At 58.8% G+C, this 22879-nt stretch overlaps 2 protein-coding genes across 4 annotated transcripts in view; one reads left to right on the forward strand and one right to left on the reverse strand.

Moving 5' to 3' along the window:
- Positions 1–22879, forward strand: part of NFILZ (NFIL3 like basic leucine zipper) — a 59986-nt gene that overhangs the window by 2833 nt on the left and 34274 nt on the right. The window lies entirely within an intron of this gene.
- ADAMTS10 (ADAM metallopeptidase with thrombospondin type 1 motif 10) lies at positions 816–21080 on the reverse strand. Its single transcript, XM_079115561.1, is given in 28 exon segments — positions 816–1543; positions 2821–2980; positions 3057–3062; positions 3064–3144; positions 3146–3225; positions 3228–3234; positions 3453–3657; positions 4075–4204; positions 4289–4415; positions 4515–4678; positions 4760–4840; positions 6498–6621; positions 6717–6850; positions 7064–7166; positions 7873–7936; positions 8031–8176; positions 8586–8693; positions 11357–11498; positions 11638–11784; positions 11869–11974; positions 12100–12143; positions 12516–12661; positions 12745–12828; positions 14736–14953; positions 16434–16590; positions 16948–17294; positions 17529–17714; positions 18991–21080. Coding segments are annotated over 27 exon segments (3309 nt in total). The 5' UTR covers positions 17617–17714; positions 18991–21080; the 3' UTR covers positions 816–1433.

Genomic DNA, 22879 nt, shown 5'->3' on the forward strand with positions numbered 1-22879 from the left:
ACTCTTTGCAGGGTGATCCTGGGAAGCATTTGGATCATTCATCTCTTTTCAAAACTAGGGAAAGGGCCACCTTAGATGTGTCTGCTTGGATAAGCTCTCTTCCACAGCGGCCTCTGCTGGTCTTCTCCGTGTACAGCCCTGGGGGCCCGAGCCGGCTAGTCAGGGAGGGGTAGAGGGAGTGGACAGTGAGCGGCCAGGTGCTGACTTTGGGTGTGCTCTCTGGATCTACAGCCCCCAGCGGCGCCACTTCCTGGACTTGGTCTCCCATCTTCGTGTCGTAAAAAGGGGCATCTTCTCACGGCACACGCGGACTCAGGCTTTTATCTCTGGAAAACCAGCAGCCCACACCCTTTTCTCTTGTTACTAGAGAAAATAATAATTCCAAGGGGTTATCCCCACGTCATCCAGCGAGGTGACCGAGGGGGCAGCGACCCGTGTTCAGACCCACCTCTGGTCCAGGATGCCTTTGAGCATCCTTGGTAGGTGTCCAGAGGTGGCGCCCCCTAGTGTCCGCATTTTGGAAGGACGCCGTCTCCCTGAATCTCCTGAGCAAGTCGTGGAATTGGGTCAACTTGAGCAATGTGAATCCACAGGCAGGAGGACCCCGCTTTATTGGGGGTGTCAGGGAGTGTGACTTTTTGAACCTCCACAAGAAGCTGTACTTCTGTTCTAAACTCTCTGGGCTTTTGTTCGTGTTGGTAAAAGTCCCCTAAGTTCACTGGGGATGACCCTGAAGGGCTGGGATCTGTTCTGGTGCTGGGCAGGGGCTGGACGGGACTCAGGCACAGCGACACACATCTACCTACGCGTGGAAATGTACACAAGACAGAACTTTATTATGTGGGGCTTCCTGGCGAGTGTGTGGGCCCCAGGGCAGGGCTTGTAGCACCATGATGGGGATGGCCTGGATGTTAGGGTCCCCATGGGGCAGGCAGAGCAGAAGCTGGGGTGGATCTTCCCCCTGGCCCATTCAGGGGGAGGGTATCAGGGAGATGGTGCTAAACTCCTCCCCCATAGTAGACACAGATTCCCCCCAGCTCAGAATGGACAGGAAGGCCAGTGCGGGGTGGGGCAGGGCACACACAGACCCCCTCCCCACCTCCACTCTTCACAGTACATATTCCGATCAAAGGGTGGGAGAGTGTTGGGAACGCCATGAGGGTGGGTGCAAAGGGACTGGGGTGAACTGTTTATCCCCTTCCCAGACCCACCCTGGAGGGGGGTCTCAGTATGAACTAGGTGAGGGGCTGAAGAGGAAGCCTGGGAGTAGCCAGCCCCTCTCCATCTCCCAGCCAGGGGCCCCGCAGGGGTTCCCAATAAATAACTTCCAGCGCCATCTCACCCTTCACACCCAGCCTCCATCCCCTGCGGCCCTCTCTGGCCCAGACCCCCTCAGCCTGCACTCAGGTGTAGCTTCAGGTGCCGCACACCCCCTAGCGGCCCTGGCAGGTTTTGCAGCACATCTGGCGGAAGTAGGCTCGGCTGCAGAACTGAAATTTGAGCACCAGGGGGCAGTAGGCGACCTTGTTCACATCCTTGCACTCTGCGGGCGGGTTGAGGGGAGAGAAAAGGGGGAATCAGGTCTTGTGCCCCTCCCAGCAGGGTGCACCCACTGCCTGGGTTGTGCATTCTAGCCACTGACTTTGCCTCTCTGTCTCAGTTTCTGCAGTTGTCAAAAGGGGCTTACAATGGTACCTATGTCATTAGGCTGTTTGGACGATTTACAGTGTGCAGGGATTGGGGCTGACTTGGATACACTGTTAACCAGAAGAGTATTTCCTAGTCACTTGATTCTTTCGATGCTACCCACAAGAGAATATCTGTATGCAATGCTCACTCCTTTCCCTGGTTAATAAACTGAGCCTTGGGACACAGCTCCAGGCATTTGTGTATTTTATGTTCACGGTATTTAACAGTCTCCCTTCATGGCGTGGCAGTGGACAGCAGCCAGTGAAGTACAGCAAGGTTCTGTCCTAACAAAGGGCTTCACAGGGATCATTTTGTTCCATCTCCCTAATGAGGCACCCCGCCCAAGTGAAGAGTTATTCACTGCCCTTGATTGATAGGGCAGTGGAGGCACAGTGTGTGAGATGAACCTAAGCAGTTTGACTTCAGTGCCTGGAATGAGGACTCTACTGCTCTCTATCAAAAGTAAGTTTGTAAACTGGTATGGTGACATACTCCTGTAATCCCAGCAGGTTGGGAGGCTGAGGCAGGAGGGTCACAAGTTCGAGGCCAGCTTAGGCAACTTACTGAGACGCTGTCTCAAAATTTAAAAAGGGCTGGGAGTATGGCTCAGTATACCTAGCATGCTCAAGGCCCCGGGTTCAACTTCTAGTACTGCAAAGCCAAACAAGCAAACAAAAACGAAACAAATACAATTTACATCTCGATGCAGTGGCACCTGCCTGTAGTTCCAGCTACTCAGGAGGCTGAGGCAGGACACTTGAGCCCAGGAGTTCAAGACCAACCTGGGTAACATAGTGGAGACCCCTGACACGTCAGCAGTGCCTGAGATCAAGACTCCGATTAAAAAAAAAAAAAAAAAAAGAGGGAGGTGAATGAAGCCAAGGTGGAAATGGAACAGGGTGAAGATCATGCGCTGTTGGGATTCGCCAGGTCCTGAGCACTCAGTAGGGTCAGTGCCCCAAATGCTCAGCTAGTGACACCTAATAAGTGTTTTGCAGGGTGTGTGTGGTGATGGGTGGCCTGGCAGAGACAGAGGAAAGCATTCAGTGGTTCCTGATTAGGACCCCTTGCCCTCTCCAGGTGTCCCTCTGGCTGGGGCCTCAGGTGTGCTCTGGTCTGTCACCCACATACCTTCTGGGCCATCCCCAGCCGGTGTACTGTCACACTTGGTCTCACACTGCTGTGTGGCCGGGGGCCGCAAGGCCTCGGTGCACTCGCGGGAGGGCTGGCCAGTGTGGCTGGTACAGTGCACAGCGCGCTGCTGCTGGCCAAGGCCACACTGTGCGGAACACTGGGGAGAGGTGCTGTGAGCCGCTGCCCGCGCTGCCCCCGCTGCCTCCCGAGTCCCCAGGGCAATGCCCACCTACCTCGCTTCCACTCACTCGCCACCCATCGGGCTGGGGGACAGCGGCGCAGGTTGCAGCGCATGGTGGCCGGTGGCTTAGCTGCGGGCGGGGCAGTGTGTGGGGGGCAGCGTGGCACGGTGGTCAGCGCTCTTGCATAGGACCACACGGTGACGAAGTCCGGGCCCACAGCTGGGGTGCACTGTAGTTGGAGAAGTTTCATGCTCAGAGGATGCGCAGGGTGCTGGCCCAGTGGGAGGTGTGGAGTGGACAGGGAACTGGACTGGTCGCAGGTGGCCCCAAGGGTACCGGGCCTGCGGAGCAGCGCCCTCAACAAGCACCTCAACATGGGCATCCCAGGACCCTTCCACTCTGCCTGGGAATAGACTGGGTGGGTGCGGGCAGGAAGGGGCAGCTGACCTCTGACCAGTCCAGGGCTGCCCACTCAGGGGGGCAGGCCGGGCCGTGGCAGGCCTCCAGCACGGGTGGGCGGGGCTGCGGGCATGCGCTGTCGTCCAGCGCCTTCTCCTCTGCAGCTGACACGCGGCGCTGGCACACGACTGAGCGGCTGCGCACTCCCGCGTCACAGCTGCGGCTGCAGCGCGACCAGTTTCCTACAACCCAGCTGTGGGGATGGAGGAGGGTTCTGAGCAGCTATGCAGGGCAGGGAGCCCCAACCCTGGAGCTGGTGCACCGGCGATGCGAATCCTGCCAGCGAGCGTCTTACGGAATTGGGCGGGGCAGGGGCATCCTCCGGCCAAAGCGCCAGCTGCACTCGGAGCATCACTACCCCGCACCCCGACGGCAGGGAAGCACATCATTCTGGTTCCCTGGACTAGGAACCTGACTACCCAGCGTGACCATCCTGACCCCGGAACAATCCGGCTTTAGCCCTCCCCGCCCCTCCCCCCCCAGAGCGTCATGACCATGACCTTGACCTTGCGAGTCCTGTAGCAGGTCACCTCACTGCTGCACGGAGCTGCTCCCCCGTCTTGGGAGCACTCTCACCCCACCCCACCACCGCCTCCCGGTGGCCACTCACTCTGGTGGGCAAGGCTCTGTGTTGCAGGCACGCTGCCTCTTGGGCAGTTTGCTGTGGGCGCTGCAGTGGTGAGGGGCTACGGCCGAGCTGTCCAGCTGGTTGCGGCACTCCACCACCTGCACCTGGCTGCCTGGGGGCGGGGAGAATCCCGCTCAGCCCCGTGGGAGGACGGCAGGCTGGGTACCCAGCTCAACCTGGCCCGCCCTGGCCTCACCGCCTGCACACTGGGCTGAGCATTTGGTCCAGGGTGTGTAGTGCCAGGAGTAGGGGGGCAGTGCGTCCCGGGTGATGGGTGCGTTGAAGCGGTAGCGGAGGGCAGGCAGGTCTGTTCGGGCCAGCACCTGGGGGCACAGGGAGCAGCGATGAGGGATTCCACGGAGCCTCCATCCCCCCAAAGACACTAATGTCCTCCTGCACCTCGCCCCCAGCCCCAATGTTACCATGACAATGAGAGATGCATTAATGGGTCCCAGGGCTTCTAGACTCTGGGCCTGGTCTGGCCCCTGTCGCAGGTGAAAGGTGGTCCCAGCCAGGGGCAGGCGGTGAGGCTGGGGGGTTCCAGGCAGGCCCTCTAGCAGCAGGGACTCCTGGTCCCCCTTCAGGGCTGGGGGACAGCACAGGGCTCAGAACTCTGGTCTGGGCACCCACTGTGGACCCGCAATCCCTGTCCCCCACCCCCACATACCCAGATGACTGAGGGACAGGTTCAGGTCCTGGATGAAAATGTGGACAGAGCCTTTGGGGATCCAGACGACATCCTCGTACCCTGGACAGCAGAGGTCAGATGTCACCCACCTACCTCCCCATCCTTGGCCCTGATGCCAATCACTAACCATCGCCATGCCGAGGGCTTGCGTGGCCTCCTGTGAGGTACACACATCACACTTATTTTACAGGTGACAAAACTGAAGCTCAGAGAAACGAAGCAACCTGCCTGTTTTTTTTTTTTTTTTTTTGATATATATATATATTTTAGTTATGGGTGACATAACTTTATTTTTTAAGTGTGGTGCTGAGGACTGAACCCAGTGCTCAACCCTGAGCCACAAACTCAGCCCTGTCTTGCTTGAGTTTTACAGCTAGGCAGTAACTATGCTGGGAATTTTTTTTTTCCCCCCAAAATTAGGGATGGACAGGAAAGGAACCCAGTACATGCTAGGTACTCTACCACTGTGCCACACCCTCCTTGGGGTGGATTTGAACCCAAATCTTCCTGCCCTTCTAACCACCAAAGTGCTCTGATCCAACCCTCTGGGTCCCTTCTAAACAGCAAGGCGGGGCTGGGCCAGGGGTACCACTGAGGCCCTGCCAATCAGGGTGACCTGCTGGAATCTTAGCACTCAGAACTGGGTTTGCAGCAGGTTTCACCATGGACTACCTGGACCCCTATGAGCCCTCTACCTTTGCCCACCTGTACCCCTTTGAAGTCCTGGCTCCTCTGGCTAGACCCCCACACTGTCCGCTGCGTGTTGGGCCCTGTAAGCTCTACCTCCCCTTTCTTCCAGGTTTTAACATCCCTGACTCAACCTCCTCCCCAGGATAGGAGTTAGATGGCTCTGTGGAGCCCCGGGAGTTGGGACCAGGTCTTCGGGCCCTAAGGACCCTCAGTCTCCATGTCTTCAACTTGTCCCACAGATGTCACTTACAATGTCCCTCGGGCTTCTCAATCTCTCTGTGTCCCAACTTAATACCTTTCCTGTTCCCCTTGAAGGTTCCCATCTTGGGGACAGGCTATTGCCTACTAGGGGTCACTTGAATGTCCCCTTGGACATCAAAAATCCTCCCCTGACGCACATCCTGAATCCGTGATCGGCCATGTCCTATCGCCCTGACTTCCAGATTTATCTTACTCTGTCTCTTCTTCCCATCTCCCCTGCCCTTCCTGGCTGGTCCACCACATAATCTCATTCTTGACGCTAAGCTGCCATAAAAATCCCCACTGGAAACCTGCCCAGGGGAAGACACTCACATTGGGCAACGTGTTCCGCTGGTATGTTATGACACCAGCCCCATCATCCACCACACTCCCCGCGGCTGCCCCCAGCTTCCCGACTTCCTCACGCTCCTGACTCCCCCTCCCTAGGAGCAGGGAAGGGTGGTCTCGTCCCCCTCCCCCAGGAAGGCCTTCCCGCCAGCACAGAGAGCTCCCCAGCTCCTCTGGCGCCCGGGATGGAGAATGAGCCCTCCTCCCACCAGACCTGGCCTGACAGCCCCAGGATGGCACAGGGAAGACTCCTTGCCAGGTCTAGGCGCCAGAGCCCGAGGCAGTAGCTAGGGCCCTTCCTCATCCTGATCTGGGGCATTCTGTGCCCTCAGGACTACTTGGGGCTCCTGGAGTCTAAGAAGTCACGGATCTTGGCTACTGTGGTGAGGTCAGCCCGTTCCTGGCCACTGAGCCCAAGTGGGGAGTCCGAGAGCCTCACCTGCCCCGGGCAAGGCTGGGCTGAAGACCCCCTCGATGGTCTCACAGGCACTGCCATCACCCCCACACACGCGGCACTTGTCCTCCCGCAGGTCGGAGCCCAGCACCCGGTCACAGCCCACGTGCTGCACGGAGAGGGCAGCCAGGGTGGGCGTCGTAGAGATGCCCTCCCCGCCCACCCACACCCGACCCGCGCCTTCTCCCCAGGAGACCCCTGCACCTTGCACTCGCCACTGACGCAGATGTCCACTGTGTCTGGGCGGCAGGGCGTCCCATCCACCACAGCCGCCGCCCTCTCGGTGTAGAAGTTGAAGCCTTCGGCTAGGCATGTGAGAGAGCAGGCCTTCACGCCCCCTGGGGGGCACGGCCCCGTCAGACCCATACCCGACTCATGGGCAGGGGTGAAGAAGGAGTGGGAGGCCAGCCTCTACCCAATCACCTGCCAGGCACTCTGGTTCCATGGGCAGCGGGAGGGATCCAGGCAGACCCCACGATGCCTTCAACATCCATTATCCACCCGCTGCTGGATGCTCCACTGCCCCATGGTCCCTGGGGCTCCCCACTCACCTCCTCGGTACGTCTTCCACGTGTAGAATTTCCCACGGAAGGGGACACTGTCAAATTCAGAGCACTGCATTTCCCTGAAGTCCTGGGAGCCAGGGGGACAATCCTGAAGGGAGGAAATTAGGGTAGAGAGGCATTTGTTGAAAGATTGAGGCTGGAGGCAGAGAGGCCAGGGAGGAGGCCGTGAAGGTCCAGATGAGGCCTGCACTAAACATCTAAGTACATCTAAATGAGACATCAGAGGGTAGGGGCAAGCTGGGGATGATGCTTGGGTTCTGATTTCTGACCAGGGGCCTTCTTCAGAGAGGAAGCATAGAATGGAGCAGGGTTTGGAGCATGGGCCAAGTTCCTCATGAACGTGAGGGGTGTGTGGAATCTGTGGACATGAGAGTCCCCAGGTGGGTGTCTGGGAAGGTCACTGCTCACCAGAAGTGCTTCCTGCCCTCTGAGCATCACCTTCGGTAGTAAGCCTCTGGCTTGCTGGGTGTGTACCCCTAAAACTCATCCACACACAGGACCCCAGGCATGGGCAACCCCGCCATTTAAGGAATAAGCTGCAGAGAAACTCTGGAGAAAAGCTCCTCAAGGATGCAGTCATGGTAGGGGCACAGGTCTCTGGTCAGACCAAGGCAAAGCAGGAGACAAGATGGCCCTCGATTTGGTGAGAGGAAGACAGAGGGCAGGGGAAGCTGGGCTGAGAAAGAGGGGGCACACTGAACTGTACCCAAGGAGATGGCAGGCACTGGGCAGAGGCACTTGGACAACTTCCCTGTTCCCCCATGGTCGAGGGCTTGGAGTCCCAGGGCACTCACCTCGGTGTTGCAGGAGCGGTGCCGCCGCCTCTCGCCCAGACAGTACTTGCCCCCGATGGTTGGCCTGGAAGGGGCAGGGGAGACAGGAGAGGGATGGGGCAGGGGGCGACTGGGGGCAGGGGTCCCCCCTTTTCCTGGGGCAAAGCCTGAGGGCTGACCTGGGGCTGTCGCAGTGGCGGCTGGAAGAGGACACACCACCGCCGCACGTCCTGCTGCAGTCACCCCACGGGGTCCACGGGCCCCAGGCCCCGTCCACGCCCTCTGGCCGCGACCCGAAGGGGACACACACCCGCTTGTAGCACCACTGGGCAGGGGTTTTATTGGTGGTGGTTGAGGGGAGATGGAAAGCGCAGACGCTCTGGGCTCAGGACCCAGTCCCCCCATGACCCAGGCGCAGGTCTCGGTCCCTCCAGGAGGGGGCGGAAGGGGAATGGACAGCAGCGGGTCCGGAGAAGCGGCCAGGCAGGTAGCACGGGGTTACGGAAGAGGCCAGAGGCGTGGCCAGGGAGCCGGACAGTGCTCAAGCAAGAGGCGTGGCCTAAGCACAGGACCCGCTAGGGCGAAGCTAATACTAAGACGAAAGCGCGAGGGGGCGTGGACTGGGCCGGGCGGTTGCACAGGGGCGTGACCGGGGGGGGGCCAGGAAGAAGGCGGGGCGGGGCCTACGCAGGAAATGGCTCGAGGGGCGGGGCTCCAGCCTGTCCCGCGCTCACCCCCTTGTCGATGGTGTGCGTCTGGCACACCGTGCCCTCGGCGGCAGGGATGCTGTTGGTGATGCACCGGTTGCTCTTGCTCAGACACCACAGCTCACTGCAGACCTCCTGCGGGCCGAGGCGCCGGCTCAGGCTCGACACCTTCCCTCCCGCAGCCCGCCTGACCCGGGAGGACCCAGGCGTCCTGCTCACTGCAGGCCGGGAGCCGGGCCCCAGAGCTTTCCCGAGTCTCAACTGAGTCCCTTTTTGGGGCATGGCTTGGGACTTCTGTCAGTAAACTGTGCTTATGGAACACCTGTGAATGCCATACACTCCTCTGGGCATTATTATCCCCATTTTAGCGCAAGAAAATCAGGGTTCAGACAGGCAAGGTCCCTGCACTGCTAAGAGGCAGCCTGGAAACTAACCCAGAACTTTGAGGCTGGATGTTCTTCACTCACTCTGCAGTTCAGCCCTTGGCACCTTCTGAGTTTCCAGAAGGAGACTTGGGACCTGCTGGGGAAGGGATAGGAGGGATTCTCTCTTCTTTTATGGGAAGTGCAGAGCAGCTCAGGGGAGAGTTGTGAGAAACCGGGCCTGGGTGCTGGCTCTGGGCAAGAGTTTCATCTTTAGTTTTTTCCAATTGGTGGTTCTCTTGTCCCCTCCGTCTGGACTGGAGAAGCCCCTGGTGCTTTTAAACTGTGGAGGGTGAAGGTTCGAGGGGATGGCACAGGGATGTTTTTCTGTTTCCCGGGTGAAAAATCAGTACCACCTTCTTCCATCTGAATCCTGCTTGGGCTGGCCCAGGCACTGACAGCAGGTCCTGACCATGGCAGGAAGCTGGACGGGTCCCAGGGAGACACTTTAACCCTTTCAGTCTAGGCTATTATTCCCGGAGAAGCCCCACTGGGCCCAGGTGTTGCCAAATCTCACACCCTCCAGCATACTTTGTAGTCCTTTACTTGAACTAAATCCTTCCGAGCTGTGAAGATTTGGGATCGGACTGGATGATGTATGATGGTGCCCTTTTAGGGCCAGTTCTTGAGAGATGAGTTGTTCTCAGGCCCCCTCAAACCTTCTCCAGAGTCCCTGCCTCCTGCCCCCACAAAGAGGACACTCCTCCGCTAAAATCTCAGCCTGTTTTTTCTGGGGCTTCACTTACTTGGCTTATGTCCTCCTGGCCATTGCTAAAAATACTGCACCAGTTCAGCCCCAATCCCACTTCTGACACCCCTTAGAGAGAACGCTCCATCCCAGCCTTGCTTTTGGTCTTCTCTCCACAAGGTGCTGTGGTATATATAAGTGAGTTCCAGGCCACTCAGGGGAACAATTCTGCCACTGACTTGTAATGCAGTTTCCCTCTCTGGGCCTCAGTTTCCTCATCTACAAGATGGATAGCTTTGCATAAATGCCTTGCTATTGGGTAATAATGAACATACTATCCCTGGACCAGGCATTAGGCTGAGCTCGTTATATATCTTAGCCATTTAACGTTCAGTAAGTAAATCCTGTCTTTGACAGGAGGGCCAGAAAGATTTCTTTGGGAAAAAGGAGAGGAAGGTTCAATTCAACATATATCCAGTGCCAGCCCAAGCTTGATATTCTGACAGTTCTTCTCCCTTCCCTCTTCCCTTTGTAAAATTTGGAGTTAGACCTTGGTTCAAATCCCAGCTCTGCTGAATTATGGCCTAGTATAAGTCGCTCTCCTTAGGCCCACCCAGACTCTTTACCTGTAACTTGGAGATAATAGGATTGTGAGGGGTTTAAAATGAGATGATATATAATCATGTGCTTAGCTTATATAGTTGCCCAGGAAATATCAACTATTATCATTGTTAGGATTTTAGGACACAGCAGATATTCAGGCATAGCCTCAGAATTTCTTAGGAATTCATTAGAGGCTGTTACCAGTCAAGTGAGGATTGGGGAGCAAGAGTAGAATGTCAAGTAAATGTGCATTGTTCCTGGATCTGTCTCTGTCTTGCAATGAGAGGAAGTGAGGACATTTGACAGCTGCTGGCCCCCTGCTTTGCCCTAGCATGGCATTACTTTGGATATGGCCATGCAAACTCAGATCCTTCATCTTGAGCATCAGGCGGGTTGGGGCTGGGCCTGGGATCACTAGGGCTGAGCCTGAGGGGATGGATCCAGGGAGTGTGCTCAAGGGATTGAGGAAGGTGAGCAGCAGAGGAGCTGACCCTGGCTGAGCTCTGGTGGCCAAAGAAGGAAGCCAGCAAGTCTCTGGCTTTCTGGGGGAGCTGGGCGTGGGATCCCCTCAACCATTCCTTGGTCCCAGTTCCTTTTTTCCAATTTTTTCTTTTGGTACTGGGGATGGAACCCAGGGTGTTTTACCACTGAGCTAAATTCCCAGACCTTTTAATTCTGAGACAGGGTTTCACTAAATTGCTAAGGCTGGCCTTGAACTTGTGAGTGGCTGGGATTATAGGCGTGCACCCCTGAGCCCCGCCCTCGCGTACTTCCTGATGCGTGGGGCTTTGAGAGGCTGAGCCTCAGCAGAGAGTGGGGCGGGTCAGGAAGCTCGGAGCCTGGCTAGCCAAGGAGGGAGCCTTATGTGTGGAACAGAAGGTGGTCCCTCCAGCCCAGCCCTCCAGTCGGATCCAGGGAAGCTGGCATCGCGTTCTCATCCCCACTGCTGGCTGCCTGGGACATCGTCCACCCCACGCACCTCCGTCCTCCCGGCTCCCGGGTCTCCCCCGCCCCTCCCTGGTTCCCCGCCCAGTTCCCCGGGTGGGTGCCGGGTGGTGGAAGGAAAGCAGGAAGGCTCTCTCTACCCCGTATTTACACTGACGCGATTTGACTCCGTGCTGGAAGCGGCACTGCTCGTCTGCATCATAGGCCTGGCCAGGTGCCACCGTTGGGTACACGAAGTCCTGTCTGGGGGGCCGGTTGTTCAGGCAGAGCCCCAGGCCGGAGCTGCCGGAAGAAAAACAGCTGTCATGCCAGGGGGGCCGCAGGCCAAGGGCCCAGGGAGCACCTGGCTGGGATGGGGCCCGTGGGGCAGCCCTGACTTCCAGAGCTGCCCTGATGTGACGGTGACCCGCTGGGTCCTCACTCCAGAAAGCTGGTGATGTAGTCTCGGCTGCAGGAGGACCACACGAACGGGTTAGTCTTCATGGTGATGTGCGCGGCCATGAGCTTCGCGGGGTCCTGGCCGCGGGCCCCACAGCTGTTCCCCACGCCATCGTGGTTCATGCCGAATCTGGGGAGGGGGTGTTGGCTCTGCAGAGTGCCAAAGACCCGCCCGGCTCCTCCCGTCCTCCCACTCCTGTGTGCCCGGCCTCACGTGTGCCCGATCTCGTGGGCGATGGTGAAGGCCGTGGCCAGCCCGATGTCCTCGTTGATGCTGCAGCTTCGCTCTCGCTCACACATGCCGCCCACCGGGGCCAGGCCTGGGAAACAGGCACGTGGGCTAGGGCTGGCCCGGGACAGTGCTGGCTGCCCCAGTCACCCTGCCAGTCCCACCCAGGGTCAGGGCCACCCTCACAGGTGCCTGGGACCTACAGGACTCCAGTACCTAGTGTGCCGCAGGGTTTGTTCTTGTAGATGCAGATGTCATAGCTGTGGAAGGACAGCGAGCAGTGAGGGGACCAGGCTGCCTCCCTGAGCTGCCAGTGCCACCGTGTCCAGCTCTGGGGGCTGAGTCGTGCCTGGGAGGCTCTGTCTGCCTCTCACCCAGTGCTTCATGCTGGGCACAGCTGAAGCGATCAGCTGGCCTTGGGGGTGCTGGGTACCCTGAGGGGACTCGCGACTGACAGGGTGCAAGAGTGCATGCGTGTGTCGGGGCCCCAGTGGCCCAACAGCCCCCTCCCCGCATTCTCAGGCTCCGGGCAGCCGCTCCATCCCCTCCATCCCACGGAAGATGTGACCCTGAGGGTCCCTCGGTCCACTTGTTCCCTCGGCCCAAGTCCTGGAGTCCTCCCCGCCCCTCACCGCGTGATGAGCACCGCTGTGTCATGGTTGGCCACACCGTTCTCCGGAATGGCGTTGCCATGGCCGCTGCGGCTCACGATGGATTTCTGCCACTTACAGAAGCTGTCCAGGGACTTCCCGGCGTGGTGGGTGATCTCCAGGGTGGGCTGGGGACAGAGAGAGCGAGGGGCGTGGGTGCCTGCCACCTTGAGCTGCCTTGGAGGGAAGGGGTCACCTCCCGCCCCCACACCTGGTCCTCCGTGAGCAGGATGAGGCGAGTTACCAGGATATTAACGATGTTTCCCAGACTTGAGTCCTGGAAAAGTTTGGCAACCTGACCTCCAAGAAACAAGAGAGACGGAGTCTTAAGAGGAGCCCAGGACAGAAAACGCCCTGCAGGAGCAGTGCCAGCGGCCTGCTTTCATGCAGCTCCTGCTGTGGCCGGGCCCTGGGTCAGCCTGATGCATGTGGCCTTTCCTGACGGGGAGTGACTTCCATCCTGACTTTAAGATGAGGAAACCAGGCCACAGAGGGTGCACGACACCCAGCGGGCAGTACCTTCAGTGGAATTCCTGTCTGGGTTGCTTACTGTCTTTGTGACTGCCCTGTCTGAGCTCATCTGTCTGCTTGTCCTTCAAACCCTGCTCACCCCCTGGCTGCCTTAAGTGTTTTGGCCCAGAGGGAGCCCACAGAATATGCACATCTGGCCGCCTTCCATAGCACTCTGAGGGTACCAATTTAAGCATCAACACAGGAAGATGGAACTGTGGGGGCAGGAGACTCTGGAGACAGTGGTCAGGGGAGGAGGAAGTGGCCCAGGGGCAAATGGGCAAATGGGCAAAGATGGAAGACAGGCTGCACAGGGATTGTGGAGCTGTGGCCTATCACTGTCCCATCTGGAAACCCCCAGGAATCCAGGCAGGTTTTGGGAAACTCAGAAAGCCCGAGGGAGGGAGGGGAGGCCAGCGGGGGACAGGACACAGTGGTATCAGAGAGGATGTTATATCAACATTTTGGGCCATTCATCTATCTGTCTGCTAAACTTTGTCTTATCTTTTGCTTTAGTGTGAAACAAGAACCACATTCATCAAGCCCTACTACATACCAAGCACTCTAGACAGTTTCCCTCCCGTTAACCCTTCCCTGCGGCAGCGGATGCCATGATATCCCCATTTTACACCCGCAGAGACTGAGGCTCAGAGAGGTCAAGAGCCTACTGAGATCTAGCACAGGACTGAGAGCAGCGTGGGCCCTCTGGGAGTGTGTTCTGCATCCATGCATCCAACTAACCATGGGTAGAAAATATTAGATAAAAAAACTACATCTGTACTGAACACATACCAACTATTCTCCTTGGGACGATTACCTAAACAGAGTAGGGCAACAACTCTTTACCTTCACTCTTTACACTTTGTATAGAGGACTGTAAGTCATCTAGAGATGACTTATAATCTCTGGGAGGATGTGCATAGGTTCTATGCAAACCTGACATTTACATAAGGCACCTGAACACCAGGATTTTGGTATCTGTGGGGTGTGGGGTGCCTCGGAATCAATTACCTATGGATACCCAGGGATGACTGTATCTGAGCGTGGGTCAGGGAAGTCATCCCGTATGAACTGATGGGTAGGTGTTTGTGCAAGAACTCTACATGTATACAGATGAGTGCCTGCAGGTGTCCTGCCAACCTTCCCAAGGACCTGAAAGCTGCACGCTTATAATTATACAAAGCACACACTTATCTAGTGCCTGCCATGTGCCCTGCTCTGTTTTAAGTGCACTATCAATTCTCCGAATCCACCTTGGCCTTATGCAGTGGGCGCACTGTTAACCCATTTTACAGATGGGGAACTAAGGCAGAGAGGTGCAGTAACTTACTCAAGGGCACACAGCTGAGGAGGGTTGAATCCAGGATGCAGAAGCCACACACTCAGAGGGCCTACTGCCCTCAGTTCCCGTGTGAGCGCTCCATCAGAGCTCCTGACCTCTCTGAGCCTTAGTCTCCACTGCTGTAAGTCCCATGGAGCTGGGATTCAGGTCCATACAGCTGCCTCTGCTCCAGGGCGTCTGCTCCTACCCTGTCCCCATCATGGCAGCCCTGGCTTTGCACCCTGTCCCTCTCCATCCTATTGCTCTGGTCGCACAGCAGGGATTAGGCGGGGGATAGGAGAGCCACTTTCCTGACACCTGGAGCAGCCCCAGGTCCCCAGGGCCCATGTCAGGAAGGGGAAGGCACTTACAATGTTCATGATGGCCAGCACGTACTGCTCCACGTCTCGGCGCCCGTGGTAGGCCACCATCATCTTGTCAGCCACCACCAGGGTCTCCACGTAGCGCTCTCGGCTGACCGAGCGCTTCAGGCCTGGCTGGCCTCGCTCTGTTTCGTTCCCCAGGGGCCTGGCAGGTGGTGGCTTCAGGGTGCGCAGCCACCACGGCCGACCTTTCCATGGTTTCTCATCTGGGGGACGCAGTGGAGTAATCAGTCCCCATTACTGATGGGGCACTCGGCTGCTGACCACTGTCTTGCAAAGACCCACCGGGTTATGCCTCCACCCAACAGTCAGGGTGGACAATTCCTGGTCATTTTGCTCCCTGTTCCCTGTGTGATGGTCCATCTGCTCGACAGGCTGCTAAACACCCCGGTTCTATCTGGTTCTGAAGTACCCCGCTCCTTGGATGTCTGGGTCAACACTGCTGTTGTCTGTTCCTCTGTCAAACCGCTGTGCTGAGTAACAGCTTGGCTGCTCCACGATCTGGTGGTACAGCAGCCCAGCTGCCCTACTGCCCGATCGCCCCGCTCTTCAGCAACCAGACCGTCCAATGCCCAAGCTTCTGCCTGAACACTTGGACAGCTGTGCCACTACCAAGCTGGCTGGCTGAGTAACTGTCCAGTGTCCCGTAACAACCAGCATGACCGTACAGCTCCCCGACATTCCCACTGCTTGAGTGCCTTGGCAGGGAGCAGGCTGCCGGGCTGTCTGAACTGTGCTTGCCTAACTACCCGGCCTTCCGACGGAGCCGCTTTCCAACCGCTGCCCCGGCCAGCAGGAGGCTAGGCTGGCTCTTGGACAGCCTGACTATGCTATAGCTAGACTGTCTCATTGACCAAATTGTGACACCACCCAACCTTCTGCTGTACCTCTGACTGTGGTTTCATGTCTGCCACAGTACCATGCAGACCACTGGATCATGCAGCTCATTCAGCATGTCACTCCTGGGCCTCTCCACTGAGCATGGATCTGTTTTCTAACTGTATGATTCGCCGTGCTGGCCAATACTCAGGTACTATACAGTCTTCCTACTCTCCCATTCTCTAACTGCCTGGTGGCATAATTGTTCTTCTGCTCGTCTGGTTGTAAATCTTTCTTTTTCATTATTGGGGATGGAACCCAGGGCCTCGCCCATGCTAGGCAAGTGCTCTACCCCTGAGTCACATCTCTAGTTCTCTTTGAGTCGGGGCCCTGCTAAGTTGCCCAGGCTGGCTTCAAACTTGGTATCCTCCCCAGGTGGCTGGGATGACCATGCCTGGCAAATCTGACCTTCTGAGCAGTGCACGAGGCCTCCTGCTGGCATTGTGACTGAACTCCTCTGGGTCTGATACAGCCACGCTACTTCCCGACCATCTGCTCAGACACTAATCCTAGAGATGGGGCTTTACGCCCTACCTGTGGCTGGCTGCCTCACTGCTGGGCCCGCAGAGGACGGCAGTGGTGGATGCCCGTCTGTGGCCCACTACCTGGCTGGCCCATGCTTCCGTCCCACTCCCTGTCCGGATGCAGCTCTGGAATTCTCTCCCCATCTCTCCTTCTCAGCACTTTCACCTTTCCCCTCGCGTCGCTGCTTGCTGACCTTCTGGTGGGAATGCACTGCTGCTGACCTCTGCCTCAAGGGAAGGATGTCGTGCAGAACGTCGCCCATTCTCAGGGAGACAGGTGTACCTCTCACTCCACAGGCTGTGTCCAGGTGGGGGTGACGCAGAGAGGATCGCTTGTACACCACATGAGGGCCACTTTCCTCTGGGCCCCGGGCACCCTTGGGCCCGCCTTGCAGGGGTTCGATCAGGTACTCTTCCTCATCTGCCACAATGAGGCCGTGCTGGGGTCGGGGAGGGGGAGAGAGAGCTTGGATCAGGTTCTGGTCCCTCAGGTCCCTGGGGCCCATCTCTGTCTTTATCGTTTCATCCCATCTAGCTTCTTGGGTTTATTTTACTACTACTTTTCTAATTTCTTGAGACGGATGTTGAAATCATTTATCTTCAACCTTACCCCAAGCTACTTATTTTCCTCTAAGTACTGCCTTAGCTACAGCCCCAAAGTACTGATTACCAGTAGCTCTACTTTAAAGAAAGGTCCCACTAGGATTCCTTGGCTGGTCAACATTTAGAAGGGTTTTTTTTGTAACTTCCAAAAAAGCGTGGGCATTTCCCTCTGCTTCCCAGAATCCTCAGCTCACCAGGCCCCCACAGGTGCTGATGGCCACATGAGAGCTGCCGGCCTGGCCCTGCAGGTGGCCGGCGTAGAGGCAGTGAGGCCGGGCGGCCCTCTGCCAGGCCAGGCCCTCTCGTGTCCAGTACTCCACGGAGACGTGCCCTGCCAGTAGCCGGGGGCTGCGGGTCAGGTTCAGCAGGAAGTGGGTGCTGGGTGCGGCCACCTTGTAGAAGAGGCGGGACTCGGCTGTGGCCCCTGTGCCCCGGCGCTGCCTCCGGAGGGCAGGTGGTGAGAAGGCCAGCAGTGCCCCGTTGTGGTCCACGCGGGTAGGGAAGGCGATCTCATAGCTCTCCAGACTGGACAGGAACTCATCTGCGGGTGAGGGTCAGAGGCTCTGGTTGACCCGTGATCCAGCTCCTAAAGCAGGTGACACCGGCCTCGCCAACTCCCAAATCCAGATCCCTGATTGCAAAGCTAAGCCTAAATGACCCCCGGTCCTTCCACCCAGGACCCCCTACCTGCCCACCGACCCCTCTTTTCCTGAGATCCAGCCGGCCACCTTAACTTCCTGCTCCCGCCCCATGGCCACCTTTGGATCACTCCTACCTTGAGATCGGAAGGCATGTGTGACCTTGAACGTGAGGCCCAGCCCCAGGGCGAGGGCCCAGCGGAGGATCTGGCAGGCGGAAGCCATAGGAGCTACGTGTCCACATGTCTCTCCCAGCCCCGGCTGCTGGCAGCCCCCAGCGTGCTGCCTCCCCTGTTCACAGCCTGGGCAGCATCACTGGGCTCCTGGAAAGGGCAGCGGGGTCAGGAGCAGGACCTGGCCTCATTGCCCAGCACAGCCAATGCCAAGGCCCCTTGGCAGTGACAGGGGCACCTGCAGCCACACACTCCCGCACCTGAGGATGGCAAGGCACTTCCCCTTCTGAAGGTCCCAACGGTCCTTTCTCACCGAGTGGCCGCCCCACTCCCCACCCTCCCTACACTCGGAGCACACACCGTGCCAGCGTGGCTCAAGGACTTTCACACCACTGCATTTCATTCCCAGAATAACTAAGACGTCCCTGTTCCTCACGCTCCTTTTGTAAATGAGGGGTGACAGAGATTGCCCAGGGTCACATGGCCATTCCTTTATTGGGTAATGACACTGCTGGGCTGGGGAAGGGGGGCTGGGGACAGAGCTGCACATCATATGGACACTGTGCTCACCCCTCCTGGGGCTCCATCTCCTGGAAATGACAGACAAGTCAATGGAGAGACACAAGTTCAGATTGTGACATGCTTTCTAAAGAAATCAAAGGGACACAGAAGCAGAGGTCTAAAGGATGCAAAGAAACCAACTGTGGGAAGAGACAAGACAGGGTGCACCAGGCAGGGGAAGGGCAAGGGCAGAGGCCCTGGAGGGAGCAGGGAGGAAGCTGGACCTAGGACCTAGGAGGGCGCCAGAGCAGAACAACAGGGGAGGCTGGCAGGGGTCATTCTCCAAGGCTGGGGTGCTGGTCAGTGTGAATTTCCAATGCAGATTAAAGCCAAGGCGAACACTGAGGTCCTCCGGCTCCAGGCTCCCCCCACCTCCCCTTGCCACCCTCTGCCACCGGTAGCATGTCACCTCAGCAGCAGGGCTGGAACCCTAACATTGGTCCGAGGCCTCTCCTCCACCCGCATTTCCAGCCTGGCTCCTTGTCCTGCTTCTGGTTTCACACTCAGGCCTGCCCGGCAGGTCTCAGCGTCTCAGGCCTCTGCCCCAGGCCAGCCCGCTGCAGACACCACTCTGGGCCACCACCCTGTGCCAAGCCCTCCTCCCCCGCGCCTGGCGTCTCCGCCCTCCTCCTCCGTGCAAAATCCCCCCAATCACACACTGTCTTGTTTTCTTTGCAGTCCGGCCAAGTCTGAGAGTCGATCCCCAAACAGGGCAGTTTGGCCGCCAGGGAGCGGAGCCGGGCTTCCTCCGAGATGCCGAAGGGGAAGCCCACGTTCCCCCCTTCTGCTTGGACCCCTCCAGGGATGGGGTGCTCACTCAGACTCTCTGCTGTGCTCTGTGCTTGTTTCTGTCTATTCGCGTTACCTTTCAGGGCTCCGTTAGAGGCGCGGGCGGAACCCTGTGTGTGGATCCTTCCCTCAGCTGCTCACTCTACATGGGCCTCTCTGGGTTCCAGCTGCTTTTTTCTGCAAAGCCCAGACAGGGAGGGGGACAAAGAAGAGGAACCAGGCTGGCCTTCGGCGCTGTGCTGGGAGGAAGGTTCAGGATGGCTGAGGGTTCTCTGAGCCCTCCTCGGCCCTAGTGAGCCTCCCCTTGGACCTTGTCGGGATGCACCAACTCCAAAGGTCCTTCTTCCTGTATCTTCTCCCCTGTGCCTTCCTTGGAGGACTCAATCAAGATCCTGCCTGCTGGGCTCCTCTGACCTCCCCTCCTGCCTTAACCCCCCCGCCCACCCAAGGTGGGGGCACTGCAAGTGAGGCTGGACCTCCCCATCCTCCCACCTGCCCTGCCTCTCCCTTCCTGTACCACACGGGCCTGGCACCACAGCTCCTTCCTCAGCACCTCTCGCGGGTCCTCTCCCCCTGCTCAGGTCACCCCTCAGTCCTCGCCACTGTCTTCTGAAGCTGGCACCACCTCCCCACCTCCCAGCCTGTCCCCACTTGGGTGGGGAGTGAGAGATGGTGGAAGGACTCAGCATGGGCAGGGGGAGGAGTGGGGTCTGGAGAGGGCATGACAGGGGCAGGGGCAGCTGGAAGGTGTGACAGTTCAGGGCATTGTGGGTCTGGGGGAGAAGGTGAGGCTCCAAGGGTGGTGGTAGGAGGTTCCAGTCAGGAGGGGTCTCGAGCCTGGTGGGTACCAGGGTATCAGCAAGGGCTCTACAGTGGGTGTGCATGATTGTGTATGTGCGCTACTGTATGCAAGTGACCCTGTAAGTGCATGGTGTGACCTTGTGTCTGTGTGTGTGTGTGTACACCCAGGCTTGGCCATTTTCCCCTGAGCCCTTTACTCCAAAAGGCAGGAGGGAGACTGTCAGCCAGGGGGCCAGCACTGGAGGAGGAAATGCCTTGTAGATAGAGCCCAGAAACTGAGGCTCCATCCCCTCCCAGGGATCCTGGAGGGACCTGAAGCTCCACACTTAGATCTCCCATGCCAGGCTGGGGGAAATGCACCACTGGGCCTCCACGTGGAGGCTGTGGAGGCAGAGGTCATGTCTGGCCAGGCAGAGGCCCCCGTGGGCCTGGGGCCGGCAAGCCTCCTTTGAGCCCTGCACATCTGGCAGGGCAGACTGGAGGCAGCCCCTGCACCGAAGGCAGACAAAGGCCTACTGCGGCCTGCGGAGGAGGGGGTGGTGCTGGGACCCCACAACCAGCCGCTAATTAAAGGCCCTCAGTCTTGAGCCGACCCCTGGAGACACCCTGAGACAGACTTGGTGACCAACTCAGGGGAAGTGGGCGGCACCACTCCCACACCCAGACACAAACACACACTGGCAGCGACACACACATACCCTAAGGCAACCACACCTGCACAGCCAGCACAGCTCGGCACACCACAGACCCACAATGGTCCCCCTCAGTCCCACACATACACACACATGCGCTGACACTCAGTACACACACAAAAACAGACACACAACAACACACTTCCAGACCTATGTATACAGACACCTACACACTCATTTACACACAGACACACATGTATAAACACCCGGGGCCTACACATGCAGACACACTCTCATTTACATACATACACACAGATGACTCAGAGACACACTGGCCCACAAACAGACACGTACACACATTCACACACACACACCAACTGGAGGCAAACTCGCTCGTCCCACCAACCTAGACTCCCCAACCACACACACGCACACAGGCTTTTTTATACATCACACTCAAGGAAACACCGATGTTGGAGGCACTGCGTACACTCACCTCGACACACACACACACACACACGGGGTAGACACTTAACCCTGTGTGTACACACTGGCTGACACACTCGGGCAAACACAGGCGCCCAGATAACCACACAAAGACACCGTCGCCCCGCGCACACACGCGGACGCACAACCACTCGCACCTACGTGGATGCGGACACCGCGCCCCACGCCGCCGGCCCGGACGGCGCTCCGCGAGCCCCGCTCCACGCGTCCCGTGGCGCACACCGGGGGCATCGCGCTCCGCCGCGACCGGCGCGGGGGACCGGGCGGCCAGCCGCGGCCCCCGGCCGCACCGCCGGCCCGACACGCTCCGCGCGGAGCCCCGCCGCCCGCCGCCCGCCGCCCCGAGGGCGCGATCGCCGCTACCTGCGCCGCGGGGCCTCCGCTCCGCCGTGGCCGCCGCCGTCTCGCCGCCCCGCGCGCAGGAAGGGAGGGAGCGAGCGCGCGCGGCGGCGTGGCCGGGGGAGGGGGCGCGGGGACGGCACTTCCTGAGCCGCCCGCCAGGGTTATAAAAAACCCCCGGCCGCGCGGCCAGCGGCCCCGCCCGCCCACGCCCGGCCTGGCCCGCGGGCTGGAGCCCCGCCAGGGACCCGGGGGCTCGGGCCGCGCCGCCGGGACCCGCGCGCCGCCGAGTGGGGGTGCCGGGGAGGCGCCGGCGTGAGGATGCGGCGGGCGGGGGACCGCGACGGACGGTGGGGGAGGGGAGGCGGGCTCCAGCCGGGGGAAGGAGGCCGAGCTGGGTGGGCGGGCTGAGGGCGGGGGTGGGGGGACTTCAAATGGGACGCGGCAAACTCGGGTGGGGAGCCCGGGAAGCGGCCGTGGAGGGGGGACGGGGGGAGGGGCGCGCCCACTCCCTCGCCAGCACCAGCAGCATCAACAACAGCTGTTATTTATTGAGGGCTGTTCCTTGCTCAAACAAGCATTTATTGGGCGCCTCCCGTGTGCCAGGCTGTGTGCCTGGGGCTGGTGAGTAAATGCCAGTTGGCCCCGCCCTCCTGGAGCTCGCTCTGAGGGCTTGACCTGCCCCGGGCCTGCCCTTGGGCTTAGTGTTTTTAACTCCTTCACATGAAGGGGACCTGGTGGGTCCCATTTCACAGATGGGAAAACCGAGGCCAGAGGGGGCGGCTTTGGGTTTTGATTATTCCTCTGTCCCCAGACCATGAGGCGTTGGTGTATGAATGAGGGTGACCTGGACGGAGGGGCGGGACTGGGATTCCATCCCAAGGTGGCCAGTTTTCTCCTGAGCCTCTTGGTGCCTGGCTTAGGAGGGAGGGGACAAGCAGAGGTACTCCCCCGCACCCCTGCACCTCATAATTCCAGGTACTTCCCAGGCAGACCCCCAGAGAGCCTTGTAGAGAGCCCTGTAGGGCCGGGTGGGGAGGAGGGGTTTCCCTTTGCAGCACATTCCTTAGGTGCCAGGACCCGGGAAGCCCTCTCTCTGCCTTAACTTCCTCTTGAACTTGAAATAACAGCCAGAGCTCATGCATACAGCAGGTACTCTATATAAATACCAGACTCCTGGAGCTCCCACCCACCCTGTCCTGACTCCAGCCCCAGACCGGAGAGGCCCTTGCGCCCACTGTGTCGTGCGGAGGCCTCTTGAGCTCCGTCTGAGGATCCAGTCTGCTGTCTCTGGCCTCTGCTGGCCGTACTTCCGTTACCTGTGAGCCTCCTGGGATCAGCCCTGGGCTACCTTCCAGACCCCTATTCCTCCATCAAAAGGTGGCTGCCTTCGCCTTCTGGGTTGCCCTTAATGCTAAAGGCCTTCACTGTTAGCCCAGTGGCTGGTCCAGCCACCTGTCCCTCCTGTGGTGATGGGTGGCCTCCAGACCACAGTGGGAATTTCAGGGCTGCTGTGAACAGGACCACTTTGAGCCAGGCGCTCCCAGGCTGTGCCACTTCCCAGCTATGAAACCCCTTATGATCCACCTGCAGAACTTTGATTTGGGGCACAGTGGCACAAGCCTGTAATCCCAGCGACCCTGGAGGCAGAGTCAAGAGAATCGAAAGTTCAAAGCCAGCCTGGGC

Source organism: Sciurus vulgaris (assembly GCF_902686455.1).
Source record: "Sciurus vulgaris genome assembly, chromosome: 16".
NCBI lineage: Eukaryota > Metazoa > Chordata > Mammalia > Rodentia > Sciuridae > Sciurus > Sciurus vulgaris.